This window comes from Oryx dammah, unplaced genomic scaffold (assembly GCF_014754425.2).
Source record: "Oryx dammah isolate SB20612 unplaced genomic scaffold, SCBI_Odam_1.1 HiC_scaffold_1, whole genome shotgun sequence".
Taxonomy (NCBI): domain Eukaryota; kingdom Metazoa; phylum Chordata; class Mammalia; order Artiodactyla; family Bovidae; genus Oryx; species Oryx dammah.
The window spans coordinates 93,612,303-93,638,840 of NW_024070185.1; the positions used below are offsets into that span (position 1 = coordinate 93,612,303).

The window sequence follows — 26,538 nt, forward strand, 5'->3', positions numbered from 1 at the left end:
CTGAGGGAATCTTCCCAATCCAGGGATCAAACCCAGGTCTCCCTCATTGCAGGTGGATTCTTTACCAGCTGAGCCACAGGGGAAGCCCAAGAATACTGAAGTGTGTAGCCTATCCCTTCTCCAGTGGATCTTCCCGACCCAGGAGTTGAACTGGGGTATCCTGCATTGCAGGCGGTTACTTATATATTAGCCTTTGCATATTTCCGTTAGAACTTGAAGATACTTAGGTACTTAAACTTCATAATTCCCCTTAAAGTCCCCATTACATTTTTAAAAAACATTTTCTATCTCCTGCCACCATCCCATCATTTAAATTTACTATCTGTGTAGTGTTCTTCTTTTCCATTAGACATGATATACTGCTTTCTTTATGAAGCTTTACCTAAGTGTAAGTGAAAATACATTACTTGTCCTCCCGAGCATTTTTAATAGCTAAAATGTCCCATGTAAAGAGAAGTGTATACACAAATAATATTTTTCTTTTGCTTCGATGCTGTATTTCTCCATATGTTATTTTTAAATGTTTACTGTTCAGGAGTTAGAACTAAGTATGGGCATTAAACTCTAAAAATTCACTTTTTCATATTTTATATTGTTTTATTATAAAAGTTCCTGTAGGACAGAGAACTTTTAAAAATAAAACTTAAAAAAAATAGTTTTGTGTTCTCTTGAACATTGTGCAGTTATTTGAATATATGGAAAATCCCATGGATGGAGGAGCCTGGAGGGCTGCAGTCCATGGGGTTGCTGAAGGTCGGACACGACTGAGTGATTTCACTTTCACTTTTCACTTTCATGCATTGGAGAAGGAAATGGCAACCCACTCCAGTGTTCTTGCCTGGATAATCCCAGGGACAGAGGAGCCTGATGGGCTGCCATCTATGGGGTTGCACAGAGTTGGACACAACTGAAGCGACTTAGCAGCAGCAGCATACTTATTATTTCTGGATATTAATTCAATCATTTTTAGTGTGATAGGGGAGATGACTCATGTATTCTAATAACTGTAATTCAAAATAGAAAATAGTAAATGCCTTAGGGTTAGTTTCCTCTCTTGGTGCTCCATAGTAGCCTGTACTTACTTCTTCATAGCCATTACACTCTTGATAGTGTCTCTATATTTATCTCTGATACAGTCTAACAGAAACCAGAATAGTGTTTCTTAATAGATGTGAAGGTGGTAAGGATGGTGGTTGTGCGTTTTGGAAAATACTTCCCATGCTGTTCTTTAGGACTTCTTACCCTCCACCACCATCAATCACCATTCTTTTAAAAACCTTTATATACTCATCTCTAAAATCTTTGAAGATAGGGAACAGTATTTTACTTATTTTCTCTTCAGGGCTTAGCATTTTGTTGGCATCTCTCCCTTTTAAGGTAGACAGTAAATATTTATTCCTTGCAAGAAGGTAAGACTAGGAATTTATAGCTGGAAGAGATTGCTTCTGACTTGGAAGAGCATGAAAGACTTCATAAAGGAAGGTCATTGAGAGGAGCTGTGTAAAGAGGTATAGAACTGGTTCTCTGGAAATAGGTGAGAATACTTCAGACAAGAGGAAATGAACAAAAGCAAAGAGATAGCAAAGTGTCGTGTGTATTCCAGGAATACTTGGGCAGAGACAGACACTTGGGCAGTATGTGAAGTGGGAGAAAGTCTAGAAAATTTGCCTTTTGTTCAGTTAGATTGTGAATGCCCTTGAATGCTTCTGTATTTGACCCTTGAACAGTACAGCTGGTGGTGCCAAACCTCTGTCAACTGAAATAAAAACACACATCGTGAGAGCTGTTGAGTTTCAGTTTTATTTGGGAGACAGTCTCAGATAGTTCTGAGTAATTTCTTAGAAGAGGAGGTAGATAGGGGAGGTCAGTAGATACATAATTTTGCAAAAAGGTATATGCACTCGTGCACACATCTCTGTAGAAGTTTACTTCTAGTCACAAGGAACATGTATCTCAATTAATGATTTTAGTGCTTTTCTAAATATGGGAATATGTAAGAGTCCAGCTTCATAAACTGTTCTCCTGAAATATTTCCAACTATCTAAAGGCCTGTTTTCCCGGAGGACAGAGTGCTTCATCCTGCCCTTCACCCTGAATTCCTTTCACATATATTATAGGTTAGCAACTGCATTGGCTAAAGACTTGATTCTTGTACAACTGGATGGTAGGCACCATCCTTTACACTGTCAAAAATATACATGTAATAGAGTCAGCCCTCCATATCTGCAGTTCCATATCTACAAATTAAGTCAACAGCAGATCGTGTAATACTGTAGTGTTTATTATTGAAAAAAAATCTGTGTGTAAGTGGGCCTGTGTAGTTCAAATCCATGTTGTTCATGGGTCAAATTTATCTGAAACTTGAGCTTTACTTGTAGGTGGTAAGGAACCATTGAAAAATTTTGATGATGTAATTTGATTCATTTATCAGCAGCTTGGTATGTCTGTCAGTGTAAGATTATTAGTAGGCAGAAAGTGGAGCCTGGGACATCAGTTAGAATTAAGACATTTGTACAATTAGAGTTTAAATTAGAATGACAGTGAAGAAAGAAGAGGAAGTTGGTACAAGAGATATTTTAGAGGTAAACTCAATAAGCCTTGGCCTCTTAAGTATAACATTACTCATTTTAAAGTGGTAATTCCATTCCTAATGAAGAGATGGTGCTAGCAAAAAGGAATGTTTTGATGGGCTAATATTCTTATCTTTGCAGTTAGTTGAATTGGTTTGGCATTTACAGAAAATAAATAATGAAATAAACTTAATTGGATATCATCTTGATAATATAAATGTAGTTGTGATTGATGATATATTTTGGAGATTTAGTTCATGTAAGAATTAATAGTAGGTTAGAGTTATGTCCAAAAAGAGAACAAGATATTAATTTTGACTATATTTTTCTGTAGTGGTTTATATAGGTCTTTTATATTTTCTTCCCATTTGTTAATTCAAGCACAGGAAAGACTGGACTATAGCACACTCCAAGTGTTACTTTAGATTTTAGGAATCAGAGTACAATACATTGATGTACTTTTTAACACAATTACAAAAAGATGAGCTGAAATACTAAAAATAAAGGCTGTTCTTTTTATTATCTTCTGAGCTATCCTTATCACAGTACATATTTGACTGTCTTTATTTTAGGAGGTTTTAGCTGACAGCAGAACTAATACCATTATTAATATTGTTTGATGTTGCTAATTTTTACAGTTTTAGGAGACAGAATATGATCATGATTTCTTCAGTTATCTTTGCTTGATGCATTATCTATAAATCAAGGTGATATTTCTCTTAAGTAGTTGGTTGGCTTTTTGTAATATCATTGGATGTTTGCTATATATAGGCTTTCACTCTGAAAGCCCATTTAGATTGTTTCAAAATCCTACGAATTCTGCTTTAAAGATGGCAGAGTGAAAACATTTGTGCCCTCTTCTTCCCTGATGGCTCAGAGGGTAAAGCGTCTGCCTGCAATGCAGGAGACCTGGGTTTGATCCCTGGGTCAGGAAGATCCCCTGGAGAAGGAAATGGCAACCCACTCCAGTACTCTTGCCTGGAAAATCCCACGGACAGAGAAGCCTGGTAGACTACAGTCCATGGGATTGCAGAGTCGGACACGACTGAACGATTTCACTTTCACAGCAAGGAAAATGAGAGACAGAGATGTATAGTTGACCTTTGAACAACACAAGTTTGAATTACTACATATGGATTTTTTTCAGTAGTAAATACTACAGTATTGTATGACCCCTGGATAGTTGAATCCACAGATGCAAACCACATATATGAAGGAAACGTAGATACAAAGGAACTACGTTTGTATATGGAGGGCCAACTATAAGTTATATGCAGATTTTTAGCTGCATAAAATGTTGGCGTCCCTACCCCTGCATTGTTCAAGGGTCAGTTATAATTACATCTTCAGTAGGACTAGAGTCCTGTATCCCAAATTGAAATATTTGAGAACTGTTTGTGAAATGTAAGCAGAAAGAGATTAAAAGAGCATTCTGATAGAGATCTCAGGTAGAACTGACAGAGCAATGAAAGGTAGATCTGTTTACAGTGGTGTCAGGGTGCATAGAAAAGCAGTAGGAGAAGCTTCCTTAGAATGTCTGGCAACATATTCTAGCAGGAAAGGAAGAACAAATGAGAAAGCACACAGATAAACGATCTTTGCAGGAAGTGCTCTTTTGATGAGGCAAGAAATAATGGCTAAACATCTTTCTCTTCCTTGTTCTCACATACATTGTCTCTCTCTTAACACACGCATGCACAGGACACCCTGTGTCATAAAGAGCTCTCTTGTAGGCTGGAGAGACTACCTTCTAGTCCAGAACACAGCCTTAATTCTTCCTCCTACAATCCTCTTGCAAATAATTGACCTGGGTGAAGCTCATGTCATTCAAAGATAAACAGTGAGAAAAAGAAAATGAGTACAATATCTACACAAGTGTTACAGAAAGAAAAGCAAAAAGAAATGGAAAAATGTGTGATGAAGACCCATGAGAAAACTGTAGTGGCATAACAAATTTAAGGAGACAACTACTTCTTTAAGGGGTTCCGTGGAAGCTCAGCTGGTAAAGAATCTGCTTGCAATGTGGGAGACCTGAGTTTGATCCCTGGGTTGGGAAGATCCCCTGGAGGAGGGCACGGCAACCCACTCCAGTATTCTTACCTGGAGAATCCCATGGGCAGAGGAGACTGGCAGGCTACAGTCCAGGGGGTTGCAAAGAATTGGACATGACTGAGTCACGAAGCACAACACAGCCACTTCTTTAAAATAATAGGGAAAGCTAACTGGCTAGGAAGAAATAGTAAGACAGTGGTAAATAATGAGTCATAATTTGGCAGAACTCAAGAAAGAAAAATAAAATCAGGAATAAAAAGATGTATAGGAAACAGAAAGGAGAATTAATATTGTTGAAAACTCAGTAAGGGATATGACGACAGGCTTTTGAAAGTTGAGCAAAGTGAAATGGGAATGAAAGGAGATGAAACAAATGCTTAATTGTAGTTCTGGAAATAGAAATTCAACATTAGAGCAGAAAAGTATTCAAAACACATAAGAAAACCTGTTGCAGAGAAAGAAATCTTGATTCTACAGATTGGAAGACACATAATGAAGAAAAACTAGTAACAATCATTAACATCATTACATAACCTAGTTTTTAAAAAATTGTATTTCAAAACTAAGGAATGTGTTCTTTGCTCATCCATTAAAAAGATCATCTTGCCTGTAGTGCCAGGGAAAGGATCACATACTGTGAAGGGAGTATTTAGTATTGCAGGACAGTGGTACAAATCCTGTAAGTCATCAGAGGAAAGAGGGTGTAACCTCAAAGCTAAACTATTAGTTGACACCTGTTTTTGAACAATGCAAGAACCTGTTTTGCACAACAACTCAAGGTAAATAATGCCCATATTCTAAGGAGAAGATGAATGAAGTGAAGTGAAGTCGCTGACTCTTTGCGACCCTATGAACTGTAGCCTACTGGGCTTCTCTGTCCATGAGATTTTCCAGGCATGAATACTGGAGTGGGTTGCCATTTCCTTCTCCAGGGGAACTTCCCGACCCAGGGATCGAACCTGGGTCTCCTGCATTGTAGGCAGACGCTTTACCGTCTGAGTCACAAGGGAAGCCGAGAAGATGAATATCAGCCATCTAATAGATGAACAGAGATGACACAGTGAAAGGACTGGCAGGGAAACATAGTAGGAATAAGATTTTAAAAACAGATTTGTATTACAGAATAAAAGAGAACTATAACAAAGTGAACTAATAAAAGTCAGGATTAAAAGAGATGTAGAAAGTGTTAATAGATTTCCTCTTATTTTTTAGCTGGAGAACTAAAGACAAAGTTTATGCATGAAGTAATAGAGGTATTAGTATATTGTTAACGGAGAAGGCAATGGCACCCCACTCCAGTACTCTTGCCTGGAAAATCCATGGACGGAGGAGCCTGGTAGGCCGCAGTCCGTGCGGTCGCTAAGAGTCGGACACAACTGTGCGACTTCACTTTCACTTTTTACTTTCATGCATTGGAGAAGGAAATGGCAACCCACTGCAGTGTTCTTGCCTGGAGAATCCCAGGGACGGGGAAGCCTGGTTGGCTGCCGTCTGTGGGGTCGCACAGAGTCAGACACAATTGAAGCGACTTAGCAGCAGCAGCAGCAGTATATAATTAAAGGAATAAAGATAAACATTTGAAGAACCAAATGCAGTGTGTGTGACCAAAATCAAACAGTGAAGAGGAGGTAAGAAAAAATAGAACTGTATTAAATTACTTGTTCTAAAGGAATAGTCAGATGGGACCAAAGATGAACAGAAACTTTGAGGAATTCCCTGGTGACGTAGGGAAGATGGGTTCAGTCCCTGATCCAAGAAGATTCCGCATGTCATGGAGCAGCTAAGCCTGTGCACCACGACTACTGAGGTCACATTCTGGAACCTGCAAGCCACAACTACTGAAGCCTGCACACCCTAGAGTCAGCAAGTTGCAACTATCGAGCCCATGCACCTAGAGCCTGTACTGCACGAGAGGAGCCACTACACCTGAGAAGCCCACACATTGCAGCTAGAGAGTGACCCCTGCTCTCCACAACTAGAGAAAGCCCATGTGCAGCACTGAAGACCCAGTGCAGCCAAAAATAAGTAAACAAAGCAGTGTGTACATGTTAAAGAACAAAATTTTTTATCATGACTTTTTTTACACTTGCCAAGAACTGAAAATGTATATGGGATATTTATAAAAACCGACCACAACATACATCACATTAGACAACAGAGCTGTTACACAGGTGATGTTCCTTGACCAAAAGTTTATTTTTTCTTTGGCAGTCATTCTTAGTATGTGCATCAGCCTCACCTGAGAATGCATCAGAATTGCAAACTCGGAGGCCTCGCCCCAGTTCTACTAAATCAGAAACCCTACAGGAGAATCCCTCCTATCTCTGTTGGTCAGTTTTTATGGATATCCCACTTAAGTTTATTTTTTGCAGTTGTAAAGAATGCCATGATAAACATTTTTGTTCTTCCAGGTTTGGTCTTATATCTGATGATTTCTTTAGGATAGGACATTACCAAATCAGAGAATGTTCTGTTGAACTTTAGGTAACTTTTTCATGGTTAATAAAGGTAAAAAATTAAATATAGGCTTTTTTTTTGTCTCTTCAGAAATATTGTTCACAGAAAACAAGATTATCTTTTTACCCCAAAAGATGAAACCAGCTGGGTTACTTTCAAAAGACAACCAAGTGAGCACTGCAGACTGATGAGTAGAATCAGTAAGAACGTGATTTTGGTGCTTTTAACTTTGACAAGTTCTGCATTTCTGCTATTTCAGTTGTACTACTACAAGCACTATTTATCAGCAAAGGTAACTTTTTTTTCTTCTTTCTCATTATTAAACTTCATTTTAGCTGTATATCTTCCTAACATACTTTCCTTTTGCAGTACCTAAAATTAATTAGTTTTTTAAATCCTTGCAGAAATATTTCTTTGAAATTCTCCTCTTCATGGGTATAATAAGAAGCAATTCAGAATTGCAGTTAAATTATTATAATAACACACTAAAAGAGGTGCACAGTTTCAGTGATGTCGAAATTTTCTGATAGAATTATATGAAAATTGTTATTTTTCCAAACATTTCATCACTCATTGGAAAGAGTTCAGTGATAAATAATTTTGATAAAATGTTAGACTTAGTTTAGTACAAAGTCAATTTTAATATAGTGCCTAACAGAAAGTGTAGTGTTACAACTTACCTTTATTATAAACCTTTAGGCATAAAGGTAAAGAGACAATGATCTAGTAGCTTCTAGTAGTAGAATCTAGTAGCTTCTGAAGATTTTATAAATACAGTGATTCTAAAGAGATAGCAAAGAGTTTACTATTATTTGATGGAAGTTAATAGATTCTGAGATGTTGACCATATATGCCTGTTTGATAAATTATAGCAGTCTCAGTGTTGTCCATCTTGGGTAGTTGTATAATTGTAGAATTCTTAGCTCATAACTATATGTATCTAGATTATGCTTTTTAATGATTATTAGCCAGTTACATAGGTTGAACCTTATACCTGCCCTAAATGTAATGTTAAGTGCTGGGCTTTGCATTTACTAACTTTTATTTTTGTTATCTTCCTAGAATGGATCTGGTTTATCAAAATCCAGAGGAAGCCGAATTGGATTTGATGGCACACAGTGGGTATGTATGACAGTCGAGAAATTCTTCAATTACCAAGTTCACTTGGTTCATTCACTTATATACTTAATAAATATTTATTAAATTATGACAGTTTTAATAGCTGGCTTGGTGGGAAGTGGGAGTAGGTGATAGAGGGCAAGGGGAAGACACTGTGCCAGGTGCTTTATATGGAGTATCACATTTAGTCCTTATGCAAACTTGATGATGTTAATACATGTTTGTCCTCAGTTCACTTAAAAAGATTAAGGTTGGTTGGCTAATAAGTGACTGATTCTAGATTCTAACTGCTTGCTTCCAAAATCCTCATTCATTGAGTTGTGGTGCTTCCCCAAATGAATAAATATGTGAAAAGCAGAATTGAACCAAGAAAATATAAAAAATATTTGCAAAACGTGTGTCTGACAAAAGATTGATATCAAGGATAAATAAAGAACTCCTGCAACTCAGTAATAGATTTTTTGGTTCATATTCTATCAAATTGAACAAGTATCCTATTCCTGGTTTGCTGAGAGGTTTTTATCATGAAATAGGAATTGAATTTTGTCAAAATTTTTTTGTGTTGAAATTGTCATAGAGGTGTCCTCCCTTTATTAATATGATTGATTAATTTTCAAGTGCTGCCTTTCATTCCTGGGATAAACTATACTTGGTCATAACATTTTCTTTTTTTTTAACTACAAGAATTAATTTTTTAATATCCTGTTAAACGTCACTGCATCTGTGTTCATGAGGGACAGTGGTATATACTTTTCTTTCTTTTTCTGTAATGTCTTTGTCGGGTTTTGCTATTAGGATTATACTGACCTCAAAATGAGTTTGAAGTATTTCCTCCTGCTCAGTTCTGAAACAGTTTTTGTATAATTGGTATTATTTCTTCCTTAAATCTTTGATAGAATTCGCCAGTGAACCATCTTAGTCTAGAGTTTTTTCTTGTTTCAATGGCAAGACTTTTTTTTATACCACAAATTCAATTTTGTTAATAGTTATAAGGCAAGTCAGATTTCCTGTTTCATCTTCTGATAGTTTTGTTAATTGTGTTTTTAAAGGAATTTATCCATTTCCTCTAAGTTACTGAATTTTGGGGCATAGCATTGTTTATTCTACCTTTTTACTTCGTTGTCTCTCCCACTAAGAGATAATAAACTCCTCTGGCGCAGAGATTATTATATTCTTGGTATTTGCATCATACCCTACAGTAAAAACAAAGGATAAGAAACTGATTCACACATTTGTCTCACTTTTTTATCTATATAATTCCTGATATTCTAATCTGTTTATTATCTTGTGTATGTTTTTATAAGTTTCTTCAGATTTTTGTGAGTAATCATTTATCCTTAATTCCATGAAACATCTTTTTTGATGGGCATACATCCCTTTGAAGTCATTATTGCTTTCATTAACGTAGGCTTTTAAGCAACAATGTATGTTATTTATTCTGTTTATCTTGGCTACTCTTAGATATTGTTTACTCCTAAGTGTGATTATTCAGTTTCCATTCTGATTTCAAAATTTATTTTTTGCAGTAGAATGTTCTGCTTACTCCTTAGCAGAATTGTATTTTAAAATATCAGTATTACAGTATTATTAGAAAGTCAGACTGTATACAGGAATGGTCAAGCAGACAGTGAATTTTAGTTTGTCTTTTGCTTGGCAAGATTATTAAGCAGTATTTCAAATATGAAGAAAAGTTCCACATACAATTGATTTTTGGTTTTGAAAATGTTGACATGACTAATTTTTTAAAATTGAAAGACCTGGTATTTCCTCTCCAACTTTTGCTTGAAAAGATTTAGCTACTACCAAGGGAATAATTTGTAAGTCCAGAGTTGTCATCTCAGATACTGCTTCCTCTGTGAAGATTTTGATATCCTTTTGGTGTGCAGTTAATTAGTTGATTACTGTTCTGTACTTACCTTATATTGTAAATATTTGTACATCGTCCTCAGTAGACCATGAACTTCTTAAGAGCAGATACAGTGTATTATTTATTTGTGGGTTTTTTAATGTTAGCAAAGTAGTAATCCTGGTATGTATTGAATAAGTACTCTATATGTATTCTTATAAAATTAATGAATAAAATTTAATGAGATAGATTATTGTATTGGTTTGGAAGAATTAAGGGAATTCTTTTCCTCTCAAACAGCGTGCAGTTAAAAAATTTATTATGCTAACATCCAGTCAAAATGTACCCGTGTTCCTTATTGATCCTTTGATTCTGGAATTGATTAATAAAAACTTTGAACAAGTCAAGAATACTTCTCATGCCTCCTCCACTTCAGAATGCAAGTTTCTCTGTTTCCCAAGAGACTTTACTACATTTGCACTACAGTATCAACGATGGAAGAATGAGGTAAGATGATTTGCTTTCAGGTAATGGAATGTGTCTTTTGTAAAACAATGTAAGGTTAAACCAATTTAAACTGTAAAATATTTAAAATTTTTTATAAAGACATAAATTATATCAAGAGTATTTTCAGCTATAAATAACAAAACACAAGCCTTTGTCTGTGAGATTTCCCGAGCAAGAATACTAGAGTGGGTTGCCATTTCCTTCTCCAGGGAATCTTACTGATCCCAGTTATTGAACCCACATCTGCGTTGGCAGGTGGATTCTTTACCACTCAGCCACCTGGAAAGCCCACAACTGGAAGTAGATTTGTGCAATATAGCCTTGAGTTAGGCCTTTTCTGTGTTTGATCAGAGCAACTTCTTTGTTCTTGACTCTCCTCTGTCATGATTATGAAAAGGCAAGCCATTTCATAGTTCTTCCTGTTTTGTCTATCTCCTCACACTCGAGGTCTGATTCCTCTTCAAGTTCTGTCTGGGCTTTTAAATTTTTCGTAAATTTACCAATTTATAATGTTTTTATTTCATCCTGTACAGTAGATTCCTGCTCTGAATCAGCCACTCTTACACTCAATCAGTACTTTCCACCTCTTAGGTTTATGAAGAAAGGAAATCCTACAGTAGTTAATTCTAATATAAGGAGAACTAAGGTGAAATTTTATTAGACAGGGTCAGTTCAGTTCAGTCACTCAGTCATGTCTGACTCTTTGCGACCCCATGAACCACAGCACGCCAGACCTCCCTGTCCATCACCAACTCCCGGAGTCCACTCAAACCCATGTCCATTGTGTCAGTGATGCCATCTACCATCTCATCCTCTGTTGTCACCTTTTCCTCCTACCCTCATTTTTTCCCAGCATCAGGGTCTTTTCAAATAAGTCAGCTCTTCGCATCAGTTGGCCAAAGTATTGGAGTTTCAGCTTCAACATCAATCCTTCCAGTGAACACCCAGGATTGATCTCCTTTTAGGATGGACTGGTTGGATCTTCTTGCAGTCCAAGGGACTCTCAAGAGTCTTCTCCAACACCACAGTTCAAAAGCATCACTTCTTCGGTGCTCAGCTTTCTTTATAGTCCAACTCTCACATCCATACATGACTACTGGAAAAACCATAGCCTTGACTAGATGGACCTTTGTTGGCAAAGTACTGTCTCTGCTTTTTAATATGCTGTCTAGGTTGATCATAACTTTCCTTCCAAGGAGTAAGCGTCATTTTATTTCATGGCTGCAGTCACCATCTAGAGTGATTTTGGAGCCCCCAAACATAAAGTCTGACACTGTTTCCACTGTTTCCCCATCTATTTCCGATGAAATGATGGGACCAGATGCCATGATCTTAGTTTTCTGAATGTTGAGCTTTAAGCCAACTTTTTCACTCTCTTTCACTTTCATCAAGAGACTCTTTAGTTCTTCTTCACTTTCTGCCATCAGGGTGGTATCATCTGCATATCTGAGGTTATTGATACTTCTCCTAGCAATCTTGATTCCAGCTTGTGCTTCCTCCACCCCACTGTTTCTCATGAGGTACTCTGCATATAATTTAAATAAGCAGGGTGACAATATACAGCCTTGATGTACTCCTTTTCCTATTTGGAACCAGTCTGTTGTTCCATGTCCAGTTCTAACTGTTGCTTCCTGACCTGTATATAGGTTTCTCAAGAGGCAGGTCAGGTGGTCTGGTATTCCCATCTCTTTCAGAATTTTCCACAGTTTAGACAGGATAAGTTACATTAATTGCTGCTAAAAACAATCCTAAAATCTCATTGACTTAGTGCAAAAAAGGAGTAATTGTCTCTAGACAAAATCCAGTGTGAATATTCTTGGTCAAGAGTATTCCTGGATGACTTTCCTATAAGCAGTGCCCCAGGATGCAGGATGTTTCAATTGTGTGGCTTCCCTATCCCGTAGTTCTTTGTTTCTCTACATACAGATAAAAGAGAAAAAGCAGAGAAGATCTTGTGGGGCATTGTTAAGGCCAGGCTTAGAAGTGGTATCTGATATTTCCATCTGCATTCCTTTGACCAAAACACAATTTCACTCTATATCCAGAAAGGGGAAGGCAATTGTAATTGATACTAGCATTCTGTACCAGAATGATCACTTTTTAGACTTAGTTCCAACCTTTAATAACTTTTATGGCTGATATTACTATTTAGAACTTTATTTTCCTTAACTATAGATTAGGTGTAATATCTTCCCTGTTGACCTCACATAGTTTCTATGGACATTAGATGAAATAATTAATGTGAATAAGCTTCATACACATTATATAAATATAGACTTAAAGAGGTGGTGGTGTAGAGTAGAAAGAACTTTGTATTTGGTTACATAAGACCTAAATGCTGGCAGTAGTTTTGCCTCTTGTTAATTTTGTCACTTTGGACTTCTGTGGGTCTTTTTCTTTATCTACAATATCTGTGCTACTTACTGTTTAAGATCAATGTCATGAATTCAACCAATGAGTGAAAGTCGCTCAGTCATGTCTGACTCTCTGCAACCCCATGGACTGTACAGTCCATGGAATTCTCCAGGCTAGAATACTGGAGTGGGTAGCCCTTCTCTTCTCCAGGGGATCTTCCCAACCCAGTGATCAAACCCAGATCAAACCTGCATTGCAGGTGGATTCTTTACTACCTGAGCCATAAGGAAAGCCTAGGAATACTGGAGTGGGTAGCCTATCCCGTCAGGGGAACTTCCTGACCCGGGAATCGAACCGGGGTCTCCTGCATTGCAGGCGGATTCTTTACCCACTGAGCTATCAGGGAAGCCATAGGTGTTATATGTAAATACAGTAATGTTTATAAAAGTTCTTTAAAAACTGTACATTTCTGTTCAAATGTGAGGTGTTCTTAATAATTAATACTGTTTAACCATCTGTAGCACTGGTTGTTAGGATTAAAAATCTACTCTATAGGTTAATCTTTTTACGTGAGAGTTATACTATAACTAATAACTGTTTGAAATGTACTTTGCTTTATAGTATATCTTAGTCTGTTTTCTAATGATGTATATTATGATAGACTTCTATTTTAGTAGCAGTTTAAGGCATTGGGATATAACTATGAGATGAGAAACTCTGCTCTTATGAGGCACTTTTGAAGATTATTAGAAGTTAAGTTGAGAATCACAGGTTTAATTTTAAGTCCTTACATTACGTTAACTTTGGAGATGCTAACCAGAGAACACTATAGTGAATGGACATTCTCATTCCAAGGGAGAAATTTGTATTGATTTTCATAAAGAGAGTCTTTGAACATGTCTTCCATGCTCTTTGGTTTCTCTTTTTGATGCTTTCCTTAATTCCTCCCACCACCACCTTTCCTTCCCCACCTTCGTTTTTTAATCTTCAGGCAAAGAGCAGGTTAGGACAATAATACAGAAGACTTAATTCAGTGTAAGAGTAACTTTAATTTTGCTACTAGTATTTATTTTAAATATTCAAATATTGAAAATATTTAAATGTTTCTTTTGTTTTAGGAAGGCTGGTTTCGGATAGCTGAAAATATGGGATTTCAGTGCCTAAAGGTCGAGAGCAAGGACCCCCGGCTGGATTGGATAGACTCACTTTCTGGGACTGAAATCCCTCTGCACTACATCTGCAAATTGACCAGTCATGCCATCCACTTGGTGGTCTTTCATGAGAGGAGTGGCAACTACCTCTGGCACGGCCATCTACGGCTGAAAGGACACATTGACAGGAAGTTTGTTCCTTTTCGAAAGTTACAGTTTGGTCGTTATCCTGGAGCTTTTGACAGGTAAATTCAGGGTCTAAAGGGAATACGTGAAACCTACCTTGTTCAGTCATGAATTCTTATTCTCTTTTTCACATTTAGTAAAAAACCTAAAATGTATTTCATGCAAATCAGTTTTGAAATGTAAATATTCAACAAGAAGCAACTCATGTACATATACTCCAGGAAATATATATCAGAATGTTCATAACAACATTGTTCTCAGTGCCCCAAACAAAATGTGATGTGTTTACACAATGAAGAACCATGGGGCAGGGAAATGAAGAAGCTCTTAACTCGTGCTCTATGTAGTAACAGAGATGAATCCTACAATGCTGAGTGACAGAAGTGAGGCATAAAAGAATACAAATCTTATTATATTTGTAAAGAGATCAGACACAGGATAAAGTATGTTTGTGGATATATACTTACAAGTAAAAGTGTTCCGAATGTAAAAACTTCCAGTTATGAGATAAGTTCTTGGGATATAATATACAGTATGATCACTATAGTTAATTAACATTGCTATATTATATATTTGATAGTTGCTAAAAGAGTAGATATTTTAAAATGATACCTTATATGCTTGATCTTTAGCTATTTTGCTTATGTTGTATTGAATGTACTTTGAAGAGGCTGCCAGTGTTCTGAATTTAAGTCCTTGTAATAAGTCTTAATTTTTGTTTTCAGGCCAGAGTTACAACAAATCACTGTTGATGGATTAGATGTTCTCATTCCAAAAGATCCAATGCACTTTCTAGAAGAAATACCACACTCTAGATTTATTGAGTGTAGGTATAAAGAAGCTCGAGCATTCTTTCAGGTTAGAGATAACCAAATATTGTACTTTACAATTTAAAGGAAATATGTTTATTTTTAGTATTTAACAGTTGAGTTGGGGGGAGGGTAAAGGGACTTATGGTAAAAAGAGACTTAGGTAAGAAAACATCTTTTCTGATTTGTCTGTTTCCTTCTAGATTGTTTAAATTTTTTAAGTAGATTAAACATTAACCTTAAGGAACAATTCCTTCCCCAGTTGAATGGTTTGATATTTACGGAGACCTTATTTTATTTGGATAGACATTGACAGGTTTAACACTGGCCTCTGCTTTTAATTAGGATTGCCCACAAACTATAAAGATGGTACATTCTGTTCTTAAAGCAATCCAAGTAGGATCAAACCATGTAGAATACATACTTCATAGAAAATACAGTTTTTCTCAGAGGGTTGGCACTGAATATGAATTTTTTGTGTTTATGAAGGTTTTTCAAGATAAATGCTATACAAAGACCAAGTGCCTTTGAACTTTACTTTATTCTGTTGTTTTAACTTTCAGTTCAATAAACATTTATTAAAAGCTGGCTTCCCAGGAACTCTCCTGACCCTAGGGATATAAAGATGATTTTAAAGGACATGAAAGTTCAGCTCTAGGAAATGACATGAAACAGAGGTACAGTGAAAGCAATCAGATCTATGGTGGGGTTTTGGTACTCTAGTTTTTCCTCATGCCCTTTATTTTTCTGGGCAAACTTTTATTTTATTTTATTTTCTGGGTTCCCTTCCAAGAAAGCTGTGTATCCAAGGACTGGAAGGGAATGAGAAAAAGAAGTACCAGCTGTATCATCACCAGCCAAATGCCCAGAACCCAAAAATGCAAAAGTTTTTTTTTTTCTGATAGATTGTGCTGGCACCCAAGGCCTAGACGTGACAGCCAGAGTGGGCCTTCCTAGCCCTGTTCCTTTAAATCTGTAGATTTGCGGCTGAAGCCTCATGAGTGAAAAGCTGGAAAACTGCATGTACAGCTGGGCCGGTGTCAGTGGGCAAGTGCTGTCCTTCACGCCCCTACCACAGAGCACAAGGAAGCAGAAGAGAAGCAGACTGATGCTTGAATTTCACCATCCATTCGCTGCTTCTGTCTCAAAGAGTTTGTTCTGATTGCCACCTCTGTCCTAGCAATTATCACAATTAATTGTGAGTGTCTGTCCTGTCCACCTATAAGATGGTATGAACTTTTTGATAGCAGGCATCTTATTTTACCCACCTTTGTAGCCCCAGCATCTAGCACAATACTTGACACAAAGAAAAGATCCTATAGTGGTGGGAAAATGCATAAAGAATAAGGTGCTCAGAATCAAATGGTTGTTTTCTTCTTTTTTTTTCTAGAACACTTACTGGGGCTGCTCCGTTTACTTGGCAAGCATTTGCCCATACTCATTTTATTGATCTTTGTGAGAAGGCAGTGTAAAATGTAAAATGTTTCAAAATATTGAGAAATCATGAGTATCAGTTCAGTTTAGTCACTCAGTCGTGTCCGACTCTTTGCCACCCCATGGACTGCAGCACGCCAGGCTTCCCTGTCAACTCCCGGAGACTACTCAAACTCATGTCTGTCGAGTCGGTGATGCCATCCAACCATCTTATCCTCTGTCATCCCCTTCTCCTACCGCCTTGAGTCTTCCCAGCATTAGGGTCTTTTCAAATGAGTTGGTTCTTTGCATCAGGTGGCCAAAGTATTGGAGTTTCAGCTTCAGCATCAGTCCTTCCAATGAATATTCAGGGTTGATTTCCTTTAGAATTGACTTAATTTCTAATGTTAGAACCAGGAAAGTCAGTTTTCAAATTAAAGTGAACATACATAACTTTGAACACTTGATGGCACCAAACAGTCTTAAATACAATGCCTGGTGTTTTTTAAAAAAAGTAATGAGCTAATCTAGATCTCATAGAGCAGCCTTCTAACTTTCCTTTTTTAAAATAGTAATTTTGGAAACGTTTTCAAACCTTCAGAAAAGTTACAGATGCAATACAAATAATTCCTTTTCCTTAACCATTGGGAGTTATTTGTTGATATCTACCGCACAACCTCAATTTAATATTTCTTAAAAACAAGAACATTCTCCTAATATCTTAATACAAAAATCAGAAAATAACATAAAGATTATTACCATTTAATCCTCATTCAAGTTTTGCTAATTATCCTAATAATTACCGTTATAATAAAAGGATCTAGTTCAGAATCACATGTTGCTTTTATTTTCTGTCTCTTTATAAAGTTTCCTTAAATCTGGAACAGTTTCACAATCACTTTTTAACATTTATGACTTTGATACTTTTGAAGATTACAGGCCAGATATTTTATAAACTGTCCCTTGTTTGGGGTTTGTATAGTTTTTCCTCATGTTACATTGATGTTATACACCTTTAGTAAGAATAACACACAAGTGATTCTGTGCTTTCACTTCATCCTGTCAGATGTTTCTTGATTTTGATTTGCTCCATGTGGATACCCACATCACCTGCTCAGGCCCCGATACCCATGCTAGGCCACCACTGTTGACTTTCTTGCTCTGCCTCATGTGATGGTTCTAGTTTAGAAGAGTCCAGGAAGGGAAAGAGAACAGAGGGAAGTGTCTCCTGACTTCCTTTATTTACTTCAACTATTTTCTCAATCTACCAAGAAGCATAGGATAATACATATTTTTCTGCACTTGATTTTGTCTCAGCAGCAGCCGTCAAAAAATAATTGGTGCGCTCCAGTGTGTTGAGTTCCAGTTAAAAAAAAAAAACCATAGAGGATATGGAAATATCTAGACCCCTACTTCAGGAATATCTAGAAAGCTATATTCATATTCTCTTCTACTACATTGCTCTGAGACCTGGGGCAAATTTCTGAGCCTTAGTTTCCTCATCTATGAAATGAGGGGGCACCTTCTGTTATCTTGTTATTTTTAATCTATATTTTGGGGAAAGGTTGCCTGAACAGGAAAGATCAAATATAACGTGGTATTTAAATTAGGATTCAGTCTTTTTCTAAATGTATGATAATCCCAAGATTTATATGAGACATTTTAAATGGAAAAAAAAGTATGTTTGCTCAGTTGTATCCAACTCTTTGTGACCCCATGGTCCATAGCCTGCCAGACTCCTCTGTCCATGAGGTTCTCCAGGCAAGAATACTGGAGTGGGTTGCCATTCCCTTCCTGGAGCTCTTCCCAGCCCAGGGATCAAACCCAGATCTCCTGCATTGTAGGCAGACTTCATACCATCTGAGCCACCAGGAAAGCTCTATGTATAACTATAATTTTTAAAGTCCATAACACATGTAAAGGGTGTATAGGTATATACATGTTTATATTTTAACACATATGAGGGTCAGTTCTAACGAATAGAATTTCTGGGAGTGTCATGGTATTAAAGATATGTCACAGAGATGGGAGTATGTCCATGCAGGGGCAGCCTTAACTGGACATAACCATCAGAGTAATATTTTTGTAGAACATAAAGTTTTCATTTATATTATTTAATTTGATCCTTTCAGTTACTCTGTGAAATAAGCCAAGATTCACCATTAACCTTTAAGAAAACTAAGGTCTCAAAATGTAAGATATGAGGTCTTGAGATGTGAGTCACGGTCATTATTGGCTGAGCATGGACTAAATTCTGAGTCTCTAAACTCCTAGCTCTAGGCTTTTCTCTCTGCAGCGGGGGTAAGAGCATGCATCTCTCATTCCAGTCGTATGTCCTAACAGCATTATGGCTCTGAGGATGTTTTCATATTAAAGAGATCCCATATACTTTCATATTGAAGAGATCCTATATACGTATTCTGGCGAATGTAACTTACCTTCAGCAATCCCTCTTTTTTCTTAGGAATACTTTTTGCTCGAAATGTGTGGGCCTTGTAGGAACTATATTTCCTCCTGTTGTAAAACAATGCCATGATATTTTAGGATATTGTTGGCATGGGAGGGGCTTAATCAATCATTTATTTATTTACCCATTTATCAATATGTGTTAGTCATGTATTATATGCTAGGTACTATTTTAAATTTGCATATACACTGATGGAGAGATTCAGTACCTACCTTCAAGGAATCATCTTTACAGCCTATTGGAGGAAATATAAATAGAATCAGCAGTTAGAATGAAATATGATAAGTGAGAATGGGCAAAATAGGTGAAGGGGATTAAGAGATATAAACTTCTAGTCATGGGTATGTAATATACAAAATAGGGAATATAGTCAGTAATATTGTAATAGCTCTGTATGGTGACAGATGGAAACTAGAGTTATCATGATGATCATTTTGTAATGTATGAAAATATTGAATCACTGTCTTCTACACCTCTATGAAAATTTCAAATCACTGTGTTCAGTACCTGAAGCTAATATAATATTGTATGTAAATTATAATTCATTTAATAAAGAAGCCCTTGATCTTTTGTACATTAAAAAATAAAAAATGAATTAAGTATAATAATTATAGTAAAAGTATATAAAAATGGTAATTTATGAGCTCATTGAACAGATTATTTCATTGGTCTGTGTCTACATATCTAGTAGCAAACATAATTTTTTGCTCTCTAATGTTGAACTGAAGAGGAGTCCTGGAAGAATAAATATATATGTATTCCTAGGAAAATCAGAGATTGTTTTTCACAGGGTGGAACTGAAACATTCAAAATTTTATTAGTCAAGGGCATTTCAGACAAAGGAAACATGTTATGAAGACACAGAGGCTTGAAAAATTGTGGCATATTTGGTGAGTGAAATATGAGGAAGGTGGAGATAAGTGACAGACAAGTGACCTTGTTTGTCATGCTAATAAATTTAGATTTTGTCCTGTAGGTAGTGAAGCATTAGTGAAGAAATTATAGTTCTTTCTTCAGTTCCAGAACTCCCTAAAAATGAAGAAAAGTGAACAGACTATAGATAAATGACTAGTGGTTGTATAGAATTTAAAAATTTGTGAGACATTTGTCTGTCATCCATTAGCTCATTAAATTTTCACAGCTGTCTTGCAGACTATAATAATTATCCTTTAATTACTGATGAGAATATTATATCTGAGAGAGGTTTGTTCTTTCATTCTCTCATTCATTCAGGCACTGTTTTAGACATTGGAGATACAGTGATAAACAAAATGAAGTCCCTTTCCTCATAGAGCTTATTTTCTCCTGAAGTGATATGCCCAGGGTCTCAGCTAAAATGAAGTGAGATTAGACTTGAACACAGTCTGCTTCAAAAATCCCATGTTCTTTCTACTATACTATTCAGTCCTAAAGAGCATTTATACTAGTGAATGATGAAAATATCATTGAACGCATTGTACTTCAGATATGCCTGTAATCCTCTTAATTAGCCTTCTTTTCCCGTAAAACTAGAACATATAAAACTCACCAGAGAGCTGGTATGGGGAGGGATGTGGGAGGGGGGTTCAGGATTGGGAACACGTGTATACCCGTGGCGGATTCATGTTGATGTATGGCAAAACTAATACAGTATTGTAACGTAAAATAAAGTAAAAAAAAAAACCAACTAATCCCTTGGGAATCCTGATTATATTCCTTCCTCCTTTAACTTGGCTCTCCTAGAATCTGCTCTTTATAGTCTTGTTTTAATGTGTGACTAACAAGGAATTATGAAACCTGATTTTTATACTAGAAAAATTATAATATGGAGTTAGTTTTCAAGTTTAATTTGGATGTCACAGAAATATTTCTGGGAACTTAGAAATGGCTATAGTAGCTTACTATTTGTTATATCTGTAGCACTACCTTGATGATAACACTGTGGAAGCTATGACCTTTCAGAAGCGGGCAAAGGAATTGTTGCAACTAGCAGCCAAAACATTAAAGAAGTTGGGAGTACGGTTCTGGCTGAGCAGTGGAACTTGTTTAGGTAAAATTCTTCTTGCTTTTCATTTGTCTTTTTGACATTTCATCCTCTTTGGCTTTAGGGATGACTGCCTGAGATGACAAAACATCAGTGGTATGTGAAGTGTCATATTTATAGAGAGAATAAACATAGTGCATGGAGCAAGGATATATTTAAGAAATAACTTCAAAATCATAAAACAGAATTAGGAAGACCATGTTGTGTTTCCCAAAATAATGTGTGTAAAATTTATATCAGAACATGTAGACTACATGTGATCCTCAGGTAATCTTTAGATTAGCATTTTATTATTTCTACCCATAGGTTGTTATTCTCTTTAAAAAGAAGCTGTATTCTGTTTCTTTACATACAAACAATACAGACAACTTGCATTGCACAAAAGTTTCTTAAGAGCAAGTTTTTTTAGGAGAAATAATGAAGGGAATGTTGTAAGGTCTTTCACAAATCTTTTCCACATCATGATGGTATCACTGATTGGACATCATTGTCTTACCACATTCTGCTTATTCTGAGATGGGAAAGTATAGAATCCAAGAAAGATTTCCGAATCTCTTTCCACTATTCATTAGATCAGACTTCTTTGGAATATAAAATTATTTAGAATCATAAAATTTTTTAAATTCTTTCTTGTTTATAATGATAGCTGATTTTAGCTGTTTTTGTTCCCTCTAGTTATAACTATTTGTACAAAAGTTAATTCTGCTTCTGCTTTCAGAGGGTTACTGTATAATTTATTTAATTTGAGACATTTTTAGAATGAAAGGAGTGCTGTTAGTAATTATGGTACAACAGGTATAAACAGGGATATATGGTTATCTTGTCATTTAAGCTTTGTGGAAAATTTACATGATTCTTCCTGTCAAGGAGTTTACAGCTAGAGTAAGCCACCTCCGCCCCTCGCCTTGCACAAAAAAGAGTACATCTCGTTTATGTGATATATGCTCTAAGGTTTAACTTTTTGAAGCAAGATTGTTTTGTGGACTGTTACCAAAATTCTTCTTAATCATTTCTCATGATATCTTTTGAGTTCTTAGCCCCATAAGAGCATTTATAAAATGAGAGAAGTTGGATTAGGTGATATTTAAAGTGCTTTCCATTTTTTTCTATTTTAATAATTTTCATTTTTAATAATTTGTAATTTTTTTGATAGATGTGGATTATAGATTTTTCTTAAACTGGATGTGAGATCCTCCTGTGCTTGGCTTCTAAAGATCTGTGTTAAAACTGAAATTAAAGTTTAGAATTCCAAACAGTATTTCCCAAAGGTAATTGTAGACATTTGTTTACTTTTTGAATACTTTGAATGGAAGGAGTAGAAGGATATTAAGGGAAAACCCAGAGCCCTTAGTGATATTAAGGTATAAAGTTTTTTCCTTTTAGAAAGTATAATAACACCTAACTTAGAGGTAGATACATAGTAAATATGTAGACATATCTTTGGATGATATGTGAAAATTGAGGTTGATACTGCTCTTCTTTTTTATATGACCCATCACACATTCAGAGTTATTAAGTTCTACAAATTACTGCTTAGGAAAGGAATATTAATTAAGCAAAAGAATTAAATTATTTTTTAGCATATCTTAAAAGCAACCTTCATCATAGATTTATGAGTAAACATTTTAAGAAGTAACAGTGTTTTAAATGAATGGCTCAGTTAACATTAAAGTTGGGGTCTAATTTTAAAATTCTGATAAAGCACACTAAGTCTAATCCTGTAAAATAAAATACATTGTTACAAAGACTGTCCATTCTAATAATTACTAATTATTTCCAAACTTAGGTTTTTAAAAATGTTTTCTTATTCCTTTTTTTTTTTTCTTTTTTTTAGGATGGTATCGGCAATGCAGCATTATTCCATATAGTAAAGATGTTGACCTAGGAATTTTTATACAGGATTACAAATCTGATATTATTTCAGCATTTCAAGATGCAGGACTCCCACTCAAACACAAATTTGGGAAGGTCAGTAATAAAAATGCTTCACTTCATTAGTAACATGTTTCAAAAGTAAAGTTTATATTAAGCAACTCAGAGATGTTTCATATAGCATTTTATCATTCAGTATTGGCCAGAATGAGTTCAGCAGAAAATTATTACCACTTGTGACTTCTGCACTATTTAAGGAAAACTAGAAAATCTGGCTTTTTATTGACCACGAGAAAGTGAAAAGAATCTTGGACTCTTGAAGAAGAATTTATTTCCATTACATTAGGGAACAACATAACATAATAATTAATTAATATAATAAGTAAGAATCCCAGCTACCCTACCTGAAAAGTGTCATTTATTTTTTTGTTCACATAGACATCATATTATTATCACCTCAAAACATTCCATTGATTGCTAAGGACTCAAAATACAGAATCATTTCAAACATTACTTGGGTTTCTTATTTATTTCACATGTCCTAGGTCATAGCAATTTTCTCACAGGTCATTGTGGCTTAGATGAAATCTCCTTTTAGATAATTTAATTCATATAGCCTAAGCCTGTGATCCCTGGCAATCACCTTACTCTTAATGTGCTTGTTCCCAGGGAGGTGTTGTCCTGGAAAGCAAGAAGTATGTTCTCTTTGTGGAAAATTACTTCCCTCATCATAATCATTCTAGTTTATTTAAAAATTTAATAAAGTGTCTTCTTGAGGTCAAAGTCAAAGCAATAGAACTCTAATCATTTCAGCAAATGACTTAACATTTCCTTAACACCCAGTCTCTGCCTGGCACTGTGCTCTGCATGGATGGCAAAGGTAAATAAGGTAGAGTGCTTATCCTTGAGGAGCCCACTGTCTAACTGAGAGAAAACAAATGCATAAACAATTAAGTGGTTAGTGCTACAACAGACAAGTGTACCAAGTCCAATGGGAACTTGGAGGATAAGTTTGTAGGATAAGTTTCTTAGGGAAATGCTCTCAGAATTCTTTGTACTTTTATTTCTTCTTTTTTCATATATATAATGCAATGATATATGGGTTTCTATACTACATTTACATAAGTACTTAGTTATTGATTATAATGACTTCTTCATAGTTTCACTTGGTTATTAAAGGGAATAATTTTTATTTGATTACTTTTCTTTTTTAGTCAGAAAGGAGCTCTGGAACAGGATGTTGTGCAGACTGATCCTTTAACTACTATAAGTCATTTATTCTGAGTTGTCTTCAGTTGTAAAAAGCAACATTATTTTATGTACATTTAAGAAAGAAATCTAATGATTGTGTGCTACTTTCAGAGATGCTCCAGCTTGAAAAACAGTTAAGACCTATACTCTCCCCATATAAAACATAAGAATTTTTTTTTCTTTTGATTTTAAAAAATGTTAATTCCTTTGTTTCAGTCTGTAAAGGTTTTCATCTTCTCCCTAGGTAGAAGACAGCTTGGAATTGTCTTTCCAAGGAAAAGATGATGTAAAACTTGACATTTTTTTCTTCTATGAAGAGACTGACCATATGTGGAATGGAGGCACTCAGGCCAAAACAGGAAAAAAGTTTAAGTATGAATCAGATAAGTTCTTCCAAAGGGGGCTTTAGAAATAACTGCAGAAGGTAGAAGTAAGGAAGTAACTGAAAATGGGGTGGGATGGGGAATGACCATCAAGGCTCCACTGTTTAGCTGATACTTCTCAGCTTCCCAAAGAGTTTCCCAGTTACACTTGAAAAGTGAGGATACCTATCAGGACTGAGGAAGTGCCCCTGGGTTTGTCACTCCAAAAAGTCATTATGATTGGAAGCCTTTGAGTCATCAGAAAGGGAAAGCCAAAATAAGGAACAGAAAATTAGGCCCAGATTCTGAGCCAAAAAACCAGTTGGCTGTTAGAGCTGTTGGAACTTGATAATTTAATGAGAATGGGTAAGGATCAGTAAGAAGGAGATAGTTAAGATGAAGTGAAGTTTAAGTGAGGAGATTGGGATTGGCTGGAACTGAGGTCATGAATGCTGGGCAAGCTCTGGAATGTGCCTTTAGCATAGACTGAGGCCCATTCTTTAAAGAATACATTTAAAGGATAATATGTTAGTTACCAGCTACCACATTTTCTCAAATGTAAGGTGATATGTATTGTAAGATGTACCATTATTGTATCTGCTAACAAGAAAGGAAAGACACTGCTAATTATAATCTTTTTTAAGACACCTGATTCAGATAGAAAATTGTAGGGGGAAAGTATCTCAATTCTGAATTAATTGATGGACTACAATATATTAGACTGGCATTTTAAGCATTTTTTTTAATGCTGCCGTAGTCAAACTCTGATTATTAAAAGACAAAAATGTAGAGTAACTGTGTATATACCCTTTATGATGCAGCTGGCCCGTTGACAGTTCTGAGAGAGAGAATGAATGTGAACCTGAACCCAAAGAATGTGGGCTCTGGAGTCAGGCAGACCTGGGAAATGTCAGCTTCACCCTAATTGTAGCCTTTAGCTTTTTTGAACATTAATCTCCTCATACTACTGTGGGTCAGGCACTGATGGGAACATTTTTCATGTATTAACACATCTAATCCTCATAACAACCATAGATAGTCTGTGAGGCACTGAGAATTTAAGTCGTTTGTTCAACATCACAGCAAATAAGTCAGGCAGCAGCCTGTCTCTGGAGTTCATACTTTTGATCACTACCCCCTACTGCCTCCCTAATACACCTGGCAGTATGAAGCACTTAGTGTGATACTTAGCTTTTATTATCAGTAAGTGGTGGTTACCTTTGTTATAATTATTTAATGTTATTAATATTATGATTGCTAGTGTGACTGCTGTCATTGTTGTCATTCTTATGGTTCTTATGTCATTCTTACTGGTTCTTATGACCAGGAGCATAGATTTACCTCACCAACTAGCTGAGATTAGGGCTTCTATCACTGAATAAACTTGAGCCATTGGGCACATTGGAGAATGTTCTGTAGCACAGAAGAATAATTCCAAACTCAGACTGGTTTCTCCTGGATACATAGACATTACATACTTTATTTGAATCTTTATTTAAAGGCAAGGAGTCTCCATGTAATTTTAACCTTGTTCTGGAGATTTGAGAATAATCCAAACCTTTTTTCTCAAAGTCATAAAGTATCCCCAAATTGACATGATCCTGGAGTGTGTTCCTGGAGCTCATATATTATAAAATATTATTTTGCTTTATGACAACAAATACCTTCATGCTAAGTAAGCTCTGATTATAAGACAGAAATACTTAGTAAGTTAATAAATATGTAGTTGACACTCTCACTGTGGCTAGGTGAATACGGAGGTGTTTTTTTGACATTTAGCTAGTTTGTTTATTAAAATATAATACAGATGCCAAACTTAATGTATAATTTCCAGACTTAAAAAAAAAAACAAAACTGTGAGATAGTATAGCATAGAAATTAAAGGCATGGAGCCAGTCTGTTTGCTTTTGAATCCCTGCTCTCCATTTTACCAGCTGGTTATTTAACCTCCCTGGTCCTAAATTTCCTCAAATGTAAAATGAGAATAATAATAGAAATTGCTACATAGAATGGTTTTAAGAGCTGAGTTAATCCACAAAAGGTTTTGAAGAGAATTAAACATATCTTGAGTGCTAAGAAGTTATTAGTTGCTATTATT

At 35.8% G+C, this 26,538-nt stretch overlaps 1 protein-coding gene and 1 long non-coding RNA gene across 2 annotated transcripts in view; one reads left to right on the top strand and one right to left on the bottom strand.

The window, feature by feature from the left end:
* Positions 1–6,655: 6,655 nt before the first annotated feature.
* The window catches only part of FKTN (fukutin), a 41,511-nt gene continuing 21,628 nt past the window's right edge, over positions 6,656–26,538 (top strand). Inside the window, exons 1-8 of the mRNA XM_040241112.1 lie at positions 6,656–7,371; positions 8,142–8,201; positions 10,345–10,551; positions 14,025–14,302; positions 14,969–15,101; positions 20,832–20,961; positions 22,790–22,923; positions 24,323–24,450. Of these exons, the coding sequence (XP_040097046.1) occupies positions 7,267–7,371; positions 8,142–8,201; positions 10,345–10,551; positions 14,025–14,302; positions 14,969–15,101; positions 20,832–20,961; positions 22,790–22,923; positions 24,323–24,450 (1,175 nt within the window). The 5' untranslated portion in view covers positions 6,656–7,266. The remainder of the gene's footprint in view (positions 7,372–8,141; positions 8,202–10,344; positions 10,552–14,024; positions 14,303–14,968; positions 15,102–20,831; positions 20,962–22,789; positions 22,924–24,322; positions 24,451–26,538) is intronic.
* Positions 15,627–26,272, bottom strand: LOC120864220. The gene is made up of 3 exons (XR_005721146.1): positions 26,197–26,272; positions 21,455–21,457; positions 15,627–15,637 (listed from the first exon to the last, which is right to left on the bottom strand). It is a non-coding gene; the product is annotated as an uncharacterized LOC120864220 (long non-coding RNA).